The sequence below is a fragment of the Anas acuta genome, chromosome 24 (assembly GCF_963932015.1).
Source record: "Anas acuta chromosome 24, bAnaAcu1.1, whole genome shotgun sequence".
Classification (NCBI taxonomy): domain Eukaryota; kingdom Metazoa; phylum Chordata; class Aves; order Anseriformes; family Anatidae; genus Anas; species Anas acuta.
The window spans coordinates 5,412,584-5,426,987 of NC_089002.1; the positions used below are offsets into that span (position 1 = coordinate 5,412,584).

Below are 14,404 nucleotides of genomic sequence, written 5' to 3' on the forward strand. Positions count from 1 at the left end.
TCTGTAGTGACATAATCTCAAAGTTTTATTTAGTAATTTTTCCATACTGCATTGTTCTACAACCTACAACAATTATAAGGAAGTGACTTTGGAAAAAGCTTCTGCTTCTGCTGGCTGGATTTCTGTGGGACTGACATGGTCTTTTACAAGCATAATTTTAGAGGCTACGTAGCCAAATTGCAAAACAAATTCCTGGCCTACATTGGTTACAAGAAAATCAAATAAATGCTAAAATGTTTTTTTGCTAAAAGAAAATTGAAAATAATGAGAAGTTGAGGTTGTTCATAGCTTTACACTTTACTAATAGGAAGAGATGAAACACAAGACATGCAGATTTACCAAGTCTTTAAGGAAAACCCAAGAAAAGCACTGAAAGCCCTTAATGTTGCTCAGGTTTCACGTAGGGACACAAACTGGAGGGAGCCAAACCTGAAGAAGGAAGAGAAAAAGCCCAGAACTACATACCAAAATCACAGAGTACAGCAAGCAAGAATTTAATCAGGAATGTATGATTAACAGCAAGACAAGAGGCAAAACCTTTCCCTTCTTTACAGTCACTGATCCAGTCCAAGTTGTTTAAACTTATCTCAGGACCTGACTTTGGCAGAGGGCTGGACCAGATGGTCTCTAGAGTTCCTGCCTGACTTTCTGTATCGTGTGTTTCTGCATAAGATTTAGGAAATTTCCATGTACAAGAGGGCCGGCAGTGGTTCCAGATAGCTCTTGTGCTGTCCTCTTGGTGCACGATGAACACTATTTAGCATTGCTGAAATTATACCAAGCTTGAACAGCTGTTAGTAAGGAGAGAGATAGAGGTGAACCTCACACTGGTTCCCTCTGTTCTAGCTTGTAAATGCTGATTTAAGAGGACCTCAGCAGAAGTTCATCAGAACACAGAGGACTCTATTTAACTTTTACACTTAGTGACAAAGTAATTCAGTGTGAAACACAAACAAAGCCAGTCAGGAAGCTAGCAAGATGGCACAGAACAGATCTCTTGGGTCACAGATGGGCTGTTTCCATGCCATGCGCTAATTCACTCTGATTTTACTGTGATGTGCAATTTGGAACAGTAAGATGTTAAGAATTATCTTCTAGCTCTCTGGAGGAAAGAAGTGGAGAAACTTCTGAGCAGATTTTATCCCTTGAGCGGATGCCAGTTGCTGCCTGTAAATGACTGAACACAGCACACAATTTGGTAGTTCAAACTGTGTGTTTTAAAATTTTCAAGGGATAAACTCGTGGTTAGTTAACTATTACTGAAAAGCTCTTCATCAGAAAAAGTGACCTTACGATTTGTAAGATATTTACACAAAATGAAACCACACTTTAGATGACATACTGTGATCTGGTATCAAGCCAGTCCCTGGTCTCAGCAGCAGCAAAACTTTATTTCCTCCAGCCTGAATCAGCTCAATTGCTCGTGTGTGAGTGATTCCTTGGGTGGGTTCTCCATTGATTTCAACAATTTGGTCACCAACCTGGTAAGAAAATAACAACCAGTTCAGTTTTTGTGAATCACGGCCACCATAAAATATTTTTTAATTTAGAAAGAAAAAACAGAGACAGATGCTTCTGTTTTACCTCTTACATTAAATCCACGCGAAATCAACAATAACAAAACCACCCTGGGACTGCTGACTACACAATACAATACAATACAACACAAAACAACACAACAAGGTGGCAGTTCAGAACTCTTCATGTCAGGTCTCCAGTTCAGCCAGCTCAATAAAAAGTCTCAGCTTACTTTAAACATCCTCCATTTATTTACAAGCAACGAGACGGGTACAGCCATATTCCTGCGCCTATTTTCATTCTGGATCATCTTACAGAGGGATATTGACAAACCATGGAAAACCTGGCAACATGCGTCTGTATGTTTAATAAAAACCTGACTGTTACTACGGCAGAACAAGTTTCATATAAAGGAATGGATTCATTTTTCCAGGTAGGAAAGATCACCTTTATGCAGTTACCAGCACTAAGGTCTTTGAGGACAATTATCAACTTGCACAGAAGTTGGGTGGATAATTACCTTTCACACCAACTTTGCAGGCTACCAGAACGGGCCTTGGTATCTGCACAGTGTCGTGAAACCTATTTTGCAATACACGGGTCAGCCAATGGATGTCACCAGTGTTTAAATTTAGCAGTTTAAAGAAACTGGGCTTTGTTAAATAAAATGCCTCTGCCAAAGAAGGTCAGTAGCTGGTTACTCATCTGATAGGACAGGGCGCTCTGCACCATGCTACGTGCCTCACATCATGCTCAGCTGCCATTAACTGGGTGAGAAATTCCTCTCCACTGTTTTAGAGAACAGCCAGAAAAATGACAGCATTTTACAGCTGTGGGAGGGACAAAGCGAACGACACAAAACCCATGAACAATCCCACACTGGGTGAGCTCAGAGCTGCGGGGGGCACGCACCACAGCACTTCTGGCCCTGCTCCACCGCTCCCACCGGTGCCTGACCGGCTGTGGAGGGGTCCAGACTGCACACACCATCAGCAAATACATTCACTGCTGAATAACAAGATCACTAATATGCCTAAAACCGGTGTCCTGGAGCATCCTGATTTACTGCTGATAAGCCCAGGGACATTATTATAACTCAGGCACATGGATAGACAGTTCGTTTTGGATGGCCAGAGTCACATTTTCTCTTTTAAAATCCTAGCACCACAGCATTTGCTATCACTGAACAATCGTAGCTGAAAGGACAGCTGTCCAGATGCTGTTCTGCCTGCTGGAATCCCAACCTGGAATCCCAACCTCATGAACAAAGTTTGTTACCAGCATAGGCAAAGTAAGTATGTCAAAAGGCCGACTTCTGTGCTAACAAACTGATTAGGAAAGACAAACTCACATGTACTCTCCCATCTTTGACAGCTGGTCCATCTTCAGCTAGTCGAAGGATAAATAAGCCCATGTTGTATTCCTTTCCTCCTCGAAGACTGAACCCAAACCCTCGAGGGCCTCTCTCCAATTCTACTGGGAAACAGCCAGAATTCTGTGCAGGAAGTGAGACCAGAGGGGAAAAAAAAAAAAAAAGATGAGGACCTAGAGGACCTACAGGCAGACTTAAATCTTTGTTTCTCTGGAGAAATGCTTTACAAATTTCCACATTTTGAGAAGCATGCAATATACAATTTAAGATGAATTCATCACAACTCGTGTACGATTTAAGTGCAATGGTTTCATTCTAAGTCTAAATATAAATAACATCTTTTTAAGTTTTCGATGTACATATAAGACTTCTTTAGGAAATGTTGCCAGAGGGTCTGTAGTAGCCCTGTTCCAAGGATTTTGTCTGAGTATTCAACTATGGCAAGCAAATAAATATAAATTATTAGCAAAGACCTTATGTGAAATGCTTTAGTGCATTTTTATAAGCAACTTTCTACCCAAGTCTGACATGGAAACGTTTTCCTGTTCTCATTTTGAATACTCTGTGGCAATTTCACTGTAGTGTCTTGAGGAACTGGCATTTTGCGTGCCTCTGCATGGTTACCTGCACCTGCGAATGACGACTACCAATAACTGCAGCAACGCCAGCATCCGGTTGTGTCAAGTGCTTATGCTCAGGCCACGAAAGCCTGTAACTATTTGAAACTTCTTTTCCAGCTTCAACTTCTGTAGCTACCCTGCAGAGAAGTAGAAGGAAGCGGATGTCACCTTTGCATGTAAACGATCCCACCAGTCAAGCTTTTCTAGTTGCTTTCAGTTCCTCTTGCCAAATACAAAAGCTCTGTACCTGTCTGTGCTGGAAGGGTTCATCTGTGCTGATCCCAGAGGTCGGTGCTGTGGAGCTGGACTCTGCTTGGCAGAGTTTGTTCCCGATGGAGGACCACGATGTTCTAATAAATTCAAACAAAAACAAGTCAGAGATAATTTTCCAAATAGAAAGCGAGGCACACGCAACAAGAGACCGCAGTGACCAGCAGTGCTGTGTCTGCTGCTCTCAACTGCCTGGATCAAAATAGAAGGTTTGCATCTGAAATTTTGGGAAAAACAACCACAGCTTTCACAGGATGAGCCGAAAGGCAGGTCTGTGTAACAGCTGATGGGCTGCTCGCAGTGATGCTACTGCCACAGTCCCTCAGGTTGAGCTGAGGTCACAACAGTTACCAGGTGAAGAGGATTTTCCCAGGTTTAGTGCTGTAAGCCAGGAACCAATGGCAGCTCATCAGTTCCACAGAATAAATTATGCAGAAATTTGATTCTTACTTACACTGCTTTTTCTCAGAAAAAAAAAAAAACACAGAATTTTAACCAAACCAACCATGAACAAAATGCTTTTAGGCTGTCTGCAAGCTGATAAAGAGCAGAAGGTTAGAGCCAGTCAGATCCACAAAGCTGGTTCAGATACCCGATAGAGCAGTGATTTGTAAGGGGTGAAGAACAATGCCCATTTGAGAACACATCACTTTTTAAAGGTAAGAGGAGAAGGAGGATTTGCAGGGGCAATTAGGATTCACCGAGGAAGGCCTGAACAACAAAGGCAAACTGTCAACTTTTAAGCTGCAACACAGTCTCCTGTAGGCCACCTGGAAGCAAGGTTACGGAACAGTCCCAGAGCTACGCTGGGGCAACCAGGTAACTGGCACGTACCAAGCAGAATTGCAGTGTTCTCCTTTCTCCCAAAGGCTAAGTAAAAATTAAAGTATAACGATGCTTTAATAAAATCCTTTAAAATAATACAATTTTCTTTACCACGCAAAGTAGTGATTGTGCATTTTATAATAAAACCACTGCATTTATGAAACAAGATGTTTCAGAATACAAAATGTCTGTCACTTAAAAGCGTAATGAAGCATAGTCTATGCAAAAAGCTGCCTCTTAGCTAGAAACTTAAATGGCAAATTGTGGCCCAAGATGAACTTAGGTACTGAATTATAAACTAATAGATTTATTTTCCTTATACAGTTTTAAAAAAATCCAAACAAAGTGCAGTTGTTCCAGTCCTCTGTTAGGTGCAACTCATTATTAATTTCTGAGTTAAAAAAAAAAAAAAACCCAAAACCTAGTAAAATACATAAAGCGCTCACGCATCTTATGGAAAGGAAAACATTATGTGTATTATTAAACTGAATTCCTCAGTTATGCTAGACCTCAGAAGTCCTTCATAGGACTTGTTGGTGCTATTACTACGACGTGCCTTAAAGAGGTTTTTCTCTAGAGACAAAATGTCAACTTTTACTCCTGGTTTATACTCAGAATTTTAATTTAGAAGCACAGGCAAGAGAAATGCCATCTGTTTGTACAAATTTTCCAGTCCTCTTTCAGCCTTCTCTCTTGTGTTTCCAGCTAATACGTGACAGAAGCTGACAGGCTCCTGCTTTTGTGAAAAATGTTAAAGAATGTCTTCTGGAGCATGAAGTGGAATTCGTTTATTCATATGAAAAGCAAAGACCACACATCTGTGAAAGCCAGGAGGGAGAGAGGAGCGCTACATGGTAGCATTCTCAGTGCCAGTCTCAGAGGATAGCACTGAAGATGATGCACTGGGGAACATTAAGCTCTAGGAGCGTTTATGTTTTGTGATGCTGTACAGCTTTTGGCAAAACAGGCATTTTTCTCTTTTGGAGCTGCGTGTTATATTCATCCTTGGTGTCATCCACCACCTTGTGAACAATCCCTGCAAAGCTCAGCTCTCTCCCTGGCACCCCAACAGGGGGAAAGGACTAAAGCCCTGACTAATTTACAACCACTCTGGCTTCTTAAGGGATTCTGCTGTATGGAGGGTTATGCTGTGAGATAAACACTGTTCTTCCAAGTAAATGAGTGAGAATTTTAAAACAATGATTTATTCCCATTTCTGTGGAACAGGTTCTGCTTCTCTCTTTCATTGTCACAAAATTCTTTCCATCTGAAACATACAAACTTCAGCGGTTTTAAGTCCCCCACATTTTCTGGCTAAGTTCTTATACACTGTCCAGGTAAGGTCATGCATAAATAAGGGGAAAAAAGATTATATTCAGAAAGTTTATTCTAAAGACAAAGAGCCCCTGAGAAACAGATCTAATGCAACAAACTCAAACTTTGATTGCATTATAAACTGCCCTGGGCAACTGCTTTGAGGTACGTCCCCTCAAACTGCAATGAATTAGATTTGATAGAAATGAAAGTCTAATAGAAAAATAACAATTTGTAGAAATCTCTCTGCTTTAAACATTAACAAAAAGGGAAATTCAGTTTTTGAAATTCTGTATTACGGGCTGAGATAGCATGTTAAATATTTGCAATGAATGTGAAATTAGAGAATGATCTGTTGGCTGTACTCACATTCTGGCTTTAGGTATTTATTATCTGAAAGGTGACAAAAGCCAACTTTCTGGCAAAATAATGATAGCGAGTTTAATTAAACCCACAAGCAGCAATCCAGAAAAATGCAGTGGTAAGCAGGGTTAGAAAACAGCTTTTCAGTTCAAATGATTGAATTTTACATATTTATAGTGAACTGTTTGCGTAGGAACAATACCATATTGAATGCAAAACTGCATGGGAGCTTTCATTAAAAATATCATCTCTGAAGCTGGGACTTAACAGTCACAAACATTCATTTTGCTGCTTAGATGATACAACAGTTGTGTGCGAAGAATTTGCTAGCAGCGTGGAAAACACCAGACAGGATTTCTGTGGTGGGATGGGACCATTTCTCAAGATGTATTTTTAGCAGGCAAGAACTACAGGGTGTTTCAATTGTATCCTAGGGATGCAGTACTAGTTCATTTGTGTATTTTAAGACAGCAAGAAGAAAAGACTCAGACTGCCTAAGTGGAGGGGATATAAAACGCACCCAGCTCCCGCCCTGTAGCTGGGTCCCTGCACAGCCCTTGCAGAGCTGCGCTGGATGCTCCTGACAGACCGTGTCTGGCACAAAGCTTCCTGACAACTACTGCAGCAGCAAGAGACACACGTACTGTCCCATGGGGTGAGGAGGTTTTCCTTCCCAGTGCAGTCCTTTACTCTGATGTAACTCCCCCAGAAGGGAACAACTTCAGTGGAAAAACACAAGCTGTGGACAGGTCGTATTTCCCTGTGAGCAGCAGGATCTCTCTCACACGAGAAACCATGAAGGAAATCCCTTGCCCCAGATCGTGCTGTTATTACTTGCATCTTATGTTTCAATATAATCATCTCAGCAGCTATCTCTTTCTGCCCCACCTGTGCTGTTCTTCCAGAGCCAACAGATAAGCCTCATTCTCCTTCCTTTCATTCCCGAACACCTTCAAATGGTCTCTTGTAAGTGAATTGACTTCAGAGGTTACAAACATCAGATCTGGCTCGTGTGGTAGGCCACATTCACTCAACTCAGCTGGGCCGTGCATCCTCCTTACCTTCCTCAGCGACGACGGTCAGAGTCACCACGTGGCCCGCGTCTTTGATCAGCTGCACGATGCTGTCGTGTGAGAGCTCCACAATGGACTGCCCGTTCACAGCAGAGATGCGGTCTCCCACTTTCAGCTTCCCGCACTGATCAGCCGGGCTCCCGTCTATAACACGGCCAATCTTGTGAGGAATCACTAGGGAGTCAAGAGCAGGCACATCAGCTTTTCCAGATCACAAATAATGCTCGCGTTGGGCAAGCACCGTGCAGACCCAGAACTGCCACAGCCATCCCAGAGACTGTCCCTGCCCTACAGGCTGTCATCGAGGTGATGATTAAGAAAATAAAGAAGGATTTGCAGCAGATTCTCTGTCAAAAATGTTGTCTGTAATAGAGTTACGTAATAATGCCAATTCTGTTTATAACATTTTTCTTAATATCTGACTGTCCAGAAAACACGCCCACAACCCGTGGCAAATCTAACCCTGAACACAGGCATCTGTGCAGCATCCTGCACCAGAAGGTGACAGTTTATGCTGCACACTGCCATGGGGACCCGGCCCTACAGAGGGCATCTCCACGCCCAAACTGACCCCAAGGCACAGGCTGGCACCAGGCACTTCCAAAATGGGTGTTTTTAAAATTCTTGCAAAGGTAGCATCTGAGCCAAGACAGCATCATGCACTAAATATATGTTGGATGAATTCAGCACAATGTTAGTTAGAAACACTGTCTTCTGCCGTGTTCCTGCTGCTTTTTGTTGTACAGTAAAATGAAGTGGAAAAGCACAAGAAAGTGCCTGAGCCCCAGAAGAAGGATTCACTTTCAAGCCATCATTGTATCCATCTGCAACCACTTGAACAAGTTTCAGAGCAGCGATTTCCAATAAGGAACTAAAGGAATTGACTATGCATTTCAGGAGTTACACGTTTTTCATGTCAGTTTATGTGTAAACTCACTGAGCTGGCTTGTATTTTGAGGGCTGACACAGACAACCCAAACGTGATGGACAAAAGGAGTGAATCTCAGGAAGAGCATCCTACTCACGATCTCATGCAAAAAGTGTTCAAAATTTCTTCTTGGCACTGCTAATGCTTAGCAGCTATGAGCACGTGGAATACAAATCACTTGATTACACAGAGCAAAACTGATCTTCTGCAGGGGGTCACTGACCTTACCATTAATCAATTTGGACTCAGAGCTTCCTAAAAGAAGCTTCCAGCTTCTCTCCCTCACTCCCACTCACAACACGTATTTTCCTTTTAACCTTGGTTATTTTGCTGTTTATCTTTACAACTATGCCTGAAGCTGTGTTCATATACCAGAATTGTAATATCACAGCATGCTACTTTTTCATTTTGATGTTCTAGACAAACACTATCTATTTCTAAATGTCTGACAGTAACAACTTCATTGCTTTCCTCCAAGTGCTGCAGTCTCTCCTTTCTCAGATTCCCAAAGTAATAAATTAGATAATATAAAACCAAGGTTGAAACTATACTTCCATTTAAATACCTATGAATCAATGCAATGTGGAGAATATACATCACAAACAACCCGTGTCCTGCAGACATGTCCTGGTATAAGGACCATGCTAAAACAGTCAGGCACCAGTAATGCCAGGCAGTGACAAAACCACCATCTTATCACACTTACCACCAGGAGGAGGTTTGTTTTTTGAGGTGAGAATGACAAAGCCAAATCCTTCGTTCTCCTTCCGTTGCAGACGGACATCGTAGACCTCTGGGGTCTGCTGGTTTGCAAACTCTCCCCGATTTAGTCGGGGAGAACCATCCTGCGTCACGACAGGCTGTGACTCTTCCTCCTCTGGTTGCTTTTCTCCTTAGAAATAACAGATAAACAACAAATAAGGAAAAAAACAATACTGCTGCTTTATCAGGTAAAGACAACAAAGCTGTACATCTCAGTATCAGTGCTGGCAAGAGGAAGCACTGCCTGCCTTGGAAAGTAAGGGACTGAGACTTGATCTTAAAAATGTGTTTTCCTTTTACTTGTATATACTCAGAATGAATGGTTGACAAACGCATTGGCAAAGCAGTACTGGTTACTAATCAGAACAGGGGACCGTATCAGGATTCCTGAGCCCTATTCCAGCTGTCGTTTACATGATCAAGCACTATTAACTCAAGGATAAATACCCTTCCATACACTGCAGACCTGGACACTGATCTAAAACTGCAGCATTACAAGATGCTGCACTGAATCATCTCTGGTTTGAATGCACTTATCCTTGCTGCACACAGATGCCAACAGACTTCAGAATATAGCACGTAGTCCAGAAGACAGGTTGTGCTATTACTCCATTTGCATAGCATTAATGGCTGTTCTAACTACTATCTGCAAAACAGTTCGAAGAAAACAGCGTTGCCATCTTAATTTTCAGTCTTATCTGTGTGAGCAGTGCCAGCCAGCGAGTGCCAACGCATCAGCTTACTAAATCCTGCTTTTCTCCACTTACTCAGAATTGTAGCTGACACTCCTGAACCTCAGGTTGCTCAATTCTAGTGCAGTAACTGATATGTCTCAGAGCAGCTTTAGTTGATTTGATTGCCCCAATGAAAGTGTTCCTTTAGTCACATCTACTTTGTGTGGTACACTCTCCAGACAGACAGACAGACACATACCACCAAAGAAGACCTTCCTCCGGACTGTGAGCAGCACCTGACCGTTCCGTGCAGCACTGGTCATTAAGTCCAAAACTTGTTTGTGTGACTTCCCTTTAACAGGGACTCCATCGATACACATCAGTTCGTCAGCAGCTCGAAGCCTGCCATCTTTTTCTGCTGCTCCCAATGGGATTATGGCTCCAATATAGATCTATCAACAGAGCACAGTCACTGGGTTTGAATGGCAGAACATCAACTCATCAGAACACGTAACGGTTGGAAACGAGGTGAATCCCAACAGAAAAGGTCTTTTGGGAAGATATTTTAAAAGATTATTTGACCATCCAATTCTAGCAGAAATACAGCCAGTGGGTGTACTTTGCACTTTTAACATAAGCATAGATTCTGTACTTACTACATATATACGACTTACAGACATTATTGAAATAAAAGTCTCTGTTGTTCATTCCACTGTTTAGAACTTTTACTTACTTATTTAACTAAGACAAGCCCAGAGTGCCTAGGGAAGAAGCAAAAGCATTCAAAAGAACTTGAATTTATTTCTGAAAAGCTGCTCGGTCAGTTCCATGCTTCAGGTTCTTTCAGTGCACAGCTTTTGGTGATTAGATAATGAATTCAGACAGCTGCACTCCCCTTATCAATTTTGTCTACCCTCACCTCTTAAAGTGCTACTAAATATAACCCAGATCAGAAAAACACACTATTTCATATGCTCGAATCACATGCAGGTTAAATGAAAGGTTAAGAATAATCATGGCCGGTCTGAGGTTAAGCAATGGAGAGCAGCTTGCCTGTACGCAGCGGTCATGGCATCAGCTCAGCACCAACAGCTATGGTCGTTATGGAAACAAAACACAAAAAATGCTACGAAGTGCAACAGAAGTAAAACTCTTCGGTTTTGCTCAAGAGGCACTGCTCTTCCCTTTCTTTAAATGCATGTTAAAAAAAAAAAAAAAGGCTTGCACTGGATCATAGCTGTGAACAGAAAAAAAAGATCTCTCTCTTCAACTATAATCAGAAAGCAATCTATGATTATCTACTCCAAAAGGTTTTTTTTCTCTTGACAGATGAAGCAACAGCCCCTGACATATGGTATTAGTCTTACTACTTCTTTGCAGAGAAGAATGTTTGCCTTTTAGGAAATTGAGGGGAGTCTCCTAAAGCCTGCCATAATGGGGTACCAGAAGGGCATTTGCCAGCCTGCCTCCAACTTTCCCATTCCTCAACAATTACCACTCACATCCATGTGAAACTGTGCAACAGCTCTGTAGGCTGAAGCCAGGAAAACTATTACACTGATGACTTCAAACAGTAATTGAACCCTAATCACTGACCAGGTTAAAGCAACCCAGGCTCTAATGAGTATGCTTCCTCTGGAGCAAACATTAGAGCTACATTTTGATGCCACTTATGAAGCCAAACAATACGTACATCCATTTGCAGGAAGAAGCCAATTTTAATAGCTTCTGCTTCAAGGCTTTTATGCAAATTCTAAAGCACCACATTCTGTATTTTCTGAGATGAGAGGAAAAAACACAAGGCAAATATTAGCCTGAAAGAGTGCGCTGGAAAGGCCATGCTTGTATCCTCAAAATGAATTCACCAGATATGACACAGGCTGACAAAACAAGATATTTTTTTTTTGAAAATTTGGTGGTACTGGGGGTGAAAACCTCATGAAAATCTCCATTCACCCTGCAGCTTTTCAGCTGTGGGCTTCTTACAGACAGATCAGAGCCCAAGGCTACCTGCTGGAGTCCTCAGGCTGTGGTCAACGCCTTCGTGGCCTCTGGGAACACACAGTGCTAGCACAAATTCCACCCAAGTGGACACTGACAAAGAAACTCAAAACTGAATACACACCACAGAGTTAGCTTGCTTTCCTAGAGCACTGTTCATGCCCTCTGGCTTTAACCAGGGCTGGATTACACCTTCCAGCTTTAACTAGATTACTGAAGAACATCTCAGTGACTGAAGATGAGATTATTCTCTTCTCTTAGGAACTGGCACTGAACTAGTTCTTAAACTCAGCATGAACCTGGTAATCTGAACGAAGTTTTGATCTTAAAACATAGTCACTGAACTGATGAATTTTTCCATCATTGAACTACTTAGAATGAGAGAGAAAAGTCAATGACAGAGTAGGAGTCATTCGAACAGTAACAAGGTGAGGTACCACGTAAGCAACCATAAACAGTTTCACTTACAGGCTGGTCTGGTCCATCCCCTCCAAGCACCCGGAAACCAAAGCCCGATTCTTGTTTGCGCAGGAAAACGTCCAAGTCTCTTGTGTTTGGAGCTGAGAGAAAACATTTCAAAACATGTAACGAGCTATCTTTGATTACTGAAAGTTTATTCCTTTGTTGTGTATTCCAATGATTTTTATTGACAAAATGCAGTAACCAGAAGTACAGAAACCAATTTGAACAGCTAAATCTTCAGTGAAGTTCTATGTCCACAATGGAAAAAAAGGTATTCAAGAAAATGGCAAAAAAGGACAGGAAAAATTCTGTCACACTTGAGTATTTCTAAGTTGATGTTGAAATACTCACGTTTGTCCTCATATATAGTCTTGGACTTCAGGTAGACTTCTGAAGGGTCCAGTTTTGGAGAGCTCGATCTTACAGCAGTGGGTGGGAAAGGCATAGGCTGCGGAATGGGATCGTTGATAGCTTCCAAACTCCCTGAACTGTCCTGCTTATCCTTCTGAAACAGAGCCCCGCCCCCACAAAACATGTATTAAACCAAAAGCCTGAAGGAATCTGTGTGTGCAAAGACAATAACCATCACACTGAGGTGACACGCATGGCAAAACGTGGCAGTAAGGGAACAACACTGCAGGTGACCTCAGCTTTCCCAGCACGTGAGCTTTGTACACAGCTTGCATCTGACTAGGCTGCTCCAGGCTTCCAGATAGGTCACAGATTTCTGCCAACCACTGGGCTTAGAAACAGGGTTCGAAATGACTGATGCTCAGAAATGTGTAAACCTTGCAAGCCCCTGCCATTACCGACCCAGTGGCACGCTTGGTGGAGCAGCCAAGCCATTAGGGCAGCCCAGCAGCAGCACGAGGGCATTATAAAACCCCCAGCAGGAGGGAACACTTGAGTACCACGAGGCACAGATAAAACTGGGAATATAATTCAGTATTTACATTTTTCTCTTCTGCTGTGATAGCTGCAACACTACCATTTGCAGAGGAAAGGACACCAAGTATCCTTGTGGTCTCCCATCCTAGTTTCCAGTGGATTATGCACTGCAGTAACTCTAAAAATCTATTCCGGGCTGAAACCCAGCCTAGAAAACTGGAACATGGTAGTCTGCATGCGTCTGTGCACGTTAGACAAAAGCACGAGCAGAATAGGCTTAGATATGCCCTTTTAAGAAGAGTGGAAGAAAACCCCTCGAAGGAGTTTAGCAGTTTCACACTTCTTGTATGTTTATAAACACAAGAACTTGCCCTTTTTAACTGAATTCATTTGCCATGTTGCTTAATGCCACTGAACATTGAGTGCTCCATGGGAAAGCTGCTCCTGCCTGTGTGCTGGAACCCCATTCCCGGACTCCTCAGTATTTTTAGCATGCCTGCGGAGAGCGTGTGGACACAGGAGCCAGGCTGACAAGGCCTGCACCCTCAAGTTGCACAGATTTATGCAACGATTTATTTACTGTATGCTTGCAAGGAACTGAATCTTCAAATCTTACTGAGTGCAGCTTGTTTCAACCATAAACTTGCACGCGCATGCTATCCCACTGCTTGGATGTGACTACGATATTTGAACTGCACAACACAGAAAAATAAACTACACCTACGTTCTAACGGGGGTCTCCTAAACTGGAATAATTTGTTGTGTACAAGAAATATTTTTGAAGAAGCAGCTCTTTTCTTAGAGGTGTTCACTAATGGGCATTGACTAGGCTATTTCATAAGAGAAGCGCTCATGACAAAAATATGCATTATCATTCACATTATGAGGGTACTTAATTAATCCCAAGGATTCTTTACTGAACTAACGTATATTAAAGATACTTCAGTGGGTCAAACATTACAAGAATAACAAACATCCAACTAGAAACGCAAAGCTACAGACAGACTTCCTGAAAATATGGATTCAAAGATAAGCAAGCAATTCAAGAAGGAAATACAAACCAGTTCGTTTTATGCAGAGATCAAGAAATATCAGACTATCTTAAACTTCTTTTAGAAACCTTATTTCACTTTACTACAGGTAATTAGCAAGGCATAAAAAAAAATTTTTAGATACAGTACTTTGTTTCCCCTTTAACACATACTCTGACAACGTTTACCTATGGCAATGAATTTACACCAGTTAAGAAGACACGGCTTTGCTAAATCATTTTGCAGATTACCACAGGGACTAAAATCCAGAGAGGATTAGATTAAAAAAGCAGGTCTACGTAT

The 14,404-nt window shown here is 42.0% G+C and overlaps 1 protein-coding gene across 4 annotated transcripts in view; it reads right to left on the minus strand.

Moving 5' to 3' along the window:
* Positions 1-14,404, minus strand: part of MAGI3 (membrane associated guanylate kinase, WW and PDZ domain containing 3) — a 60,660-nt gene that overhangs the window by 3,244 nt on the left and 43,012 nt on the right. For 2 of the 4 annotated variants that reach the window (XM_068660097.1, XM_068660099.1), the window contains 9 exons: positions 12,534-12,687; positions 12,189-12,280; positions 9,979-10,171; positions 8,990-9,175; positions 7,344-7,529; positions 3,758-3,860; positions 3,515-3,647; positions 2,870-3,013; positions 1,343-1,481 (listed from right to left, as the gene is read on the minus strand). In XM_068660097.1, coding sequence (XP_068516198.1) covers positions 1,343-1,481; positions 2,870-3,013; positions 3,515-3,647; positions 3,758-3,860; positions 7,344-7,529; positions 8,990-9,175; positions 9,979-10,171; positions 12,189-12,280; positions 12,534-12,687 — 1,330 coding nt within the window. Of the gene's footprint in view, positions 1-339; positions 430-1,342; positions 1,482-2,869; positions 3,014-3,514; positions 3,648-3,757; positions 3,861-7,343; positions 7,530-8,989; positions 9,176-9,978; positions 10,172-12,188; positions 12,281-12,533; positions 12,688-14,404 lie in introns of all 4 variants that reach the window. The other 2 variants (XM_068660100.1, XM_068660098.1) reach the window with 2 other exon arrangements.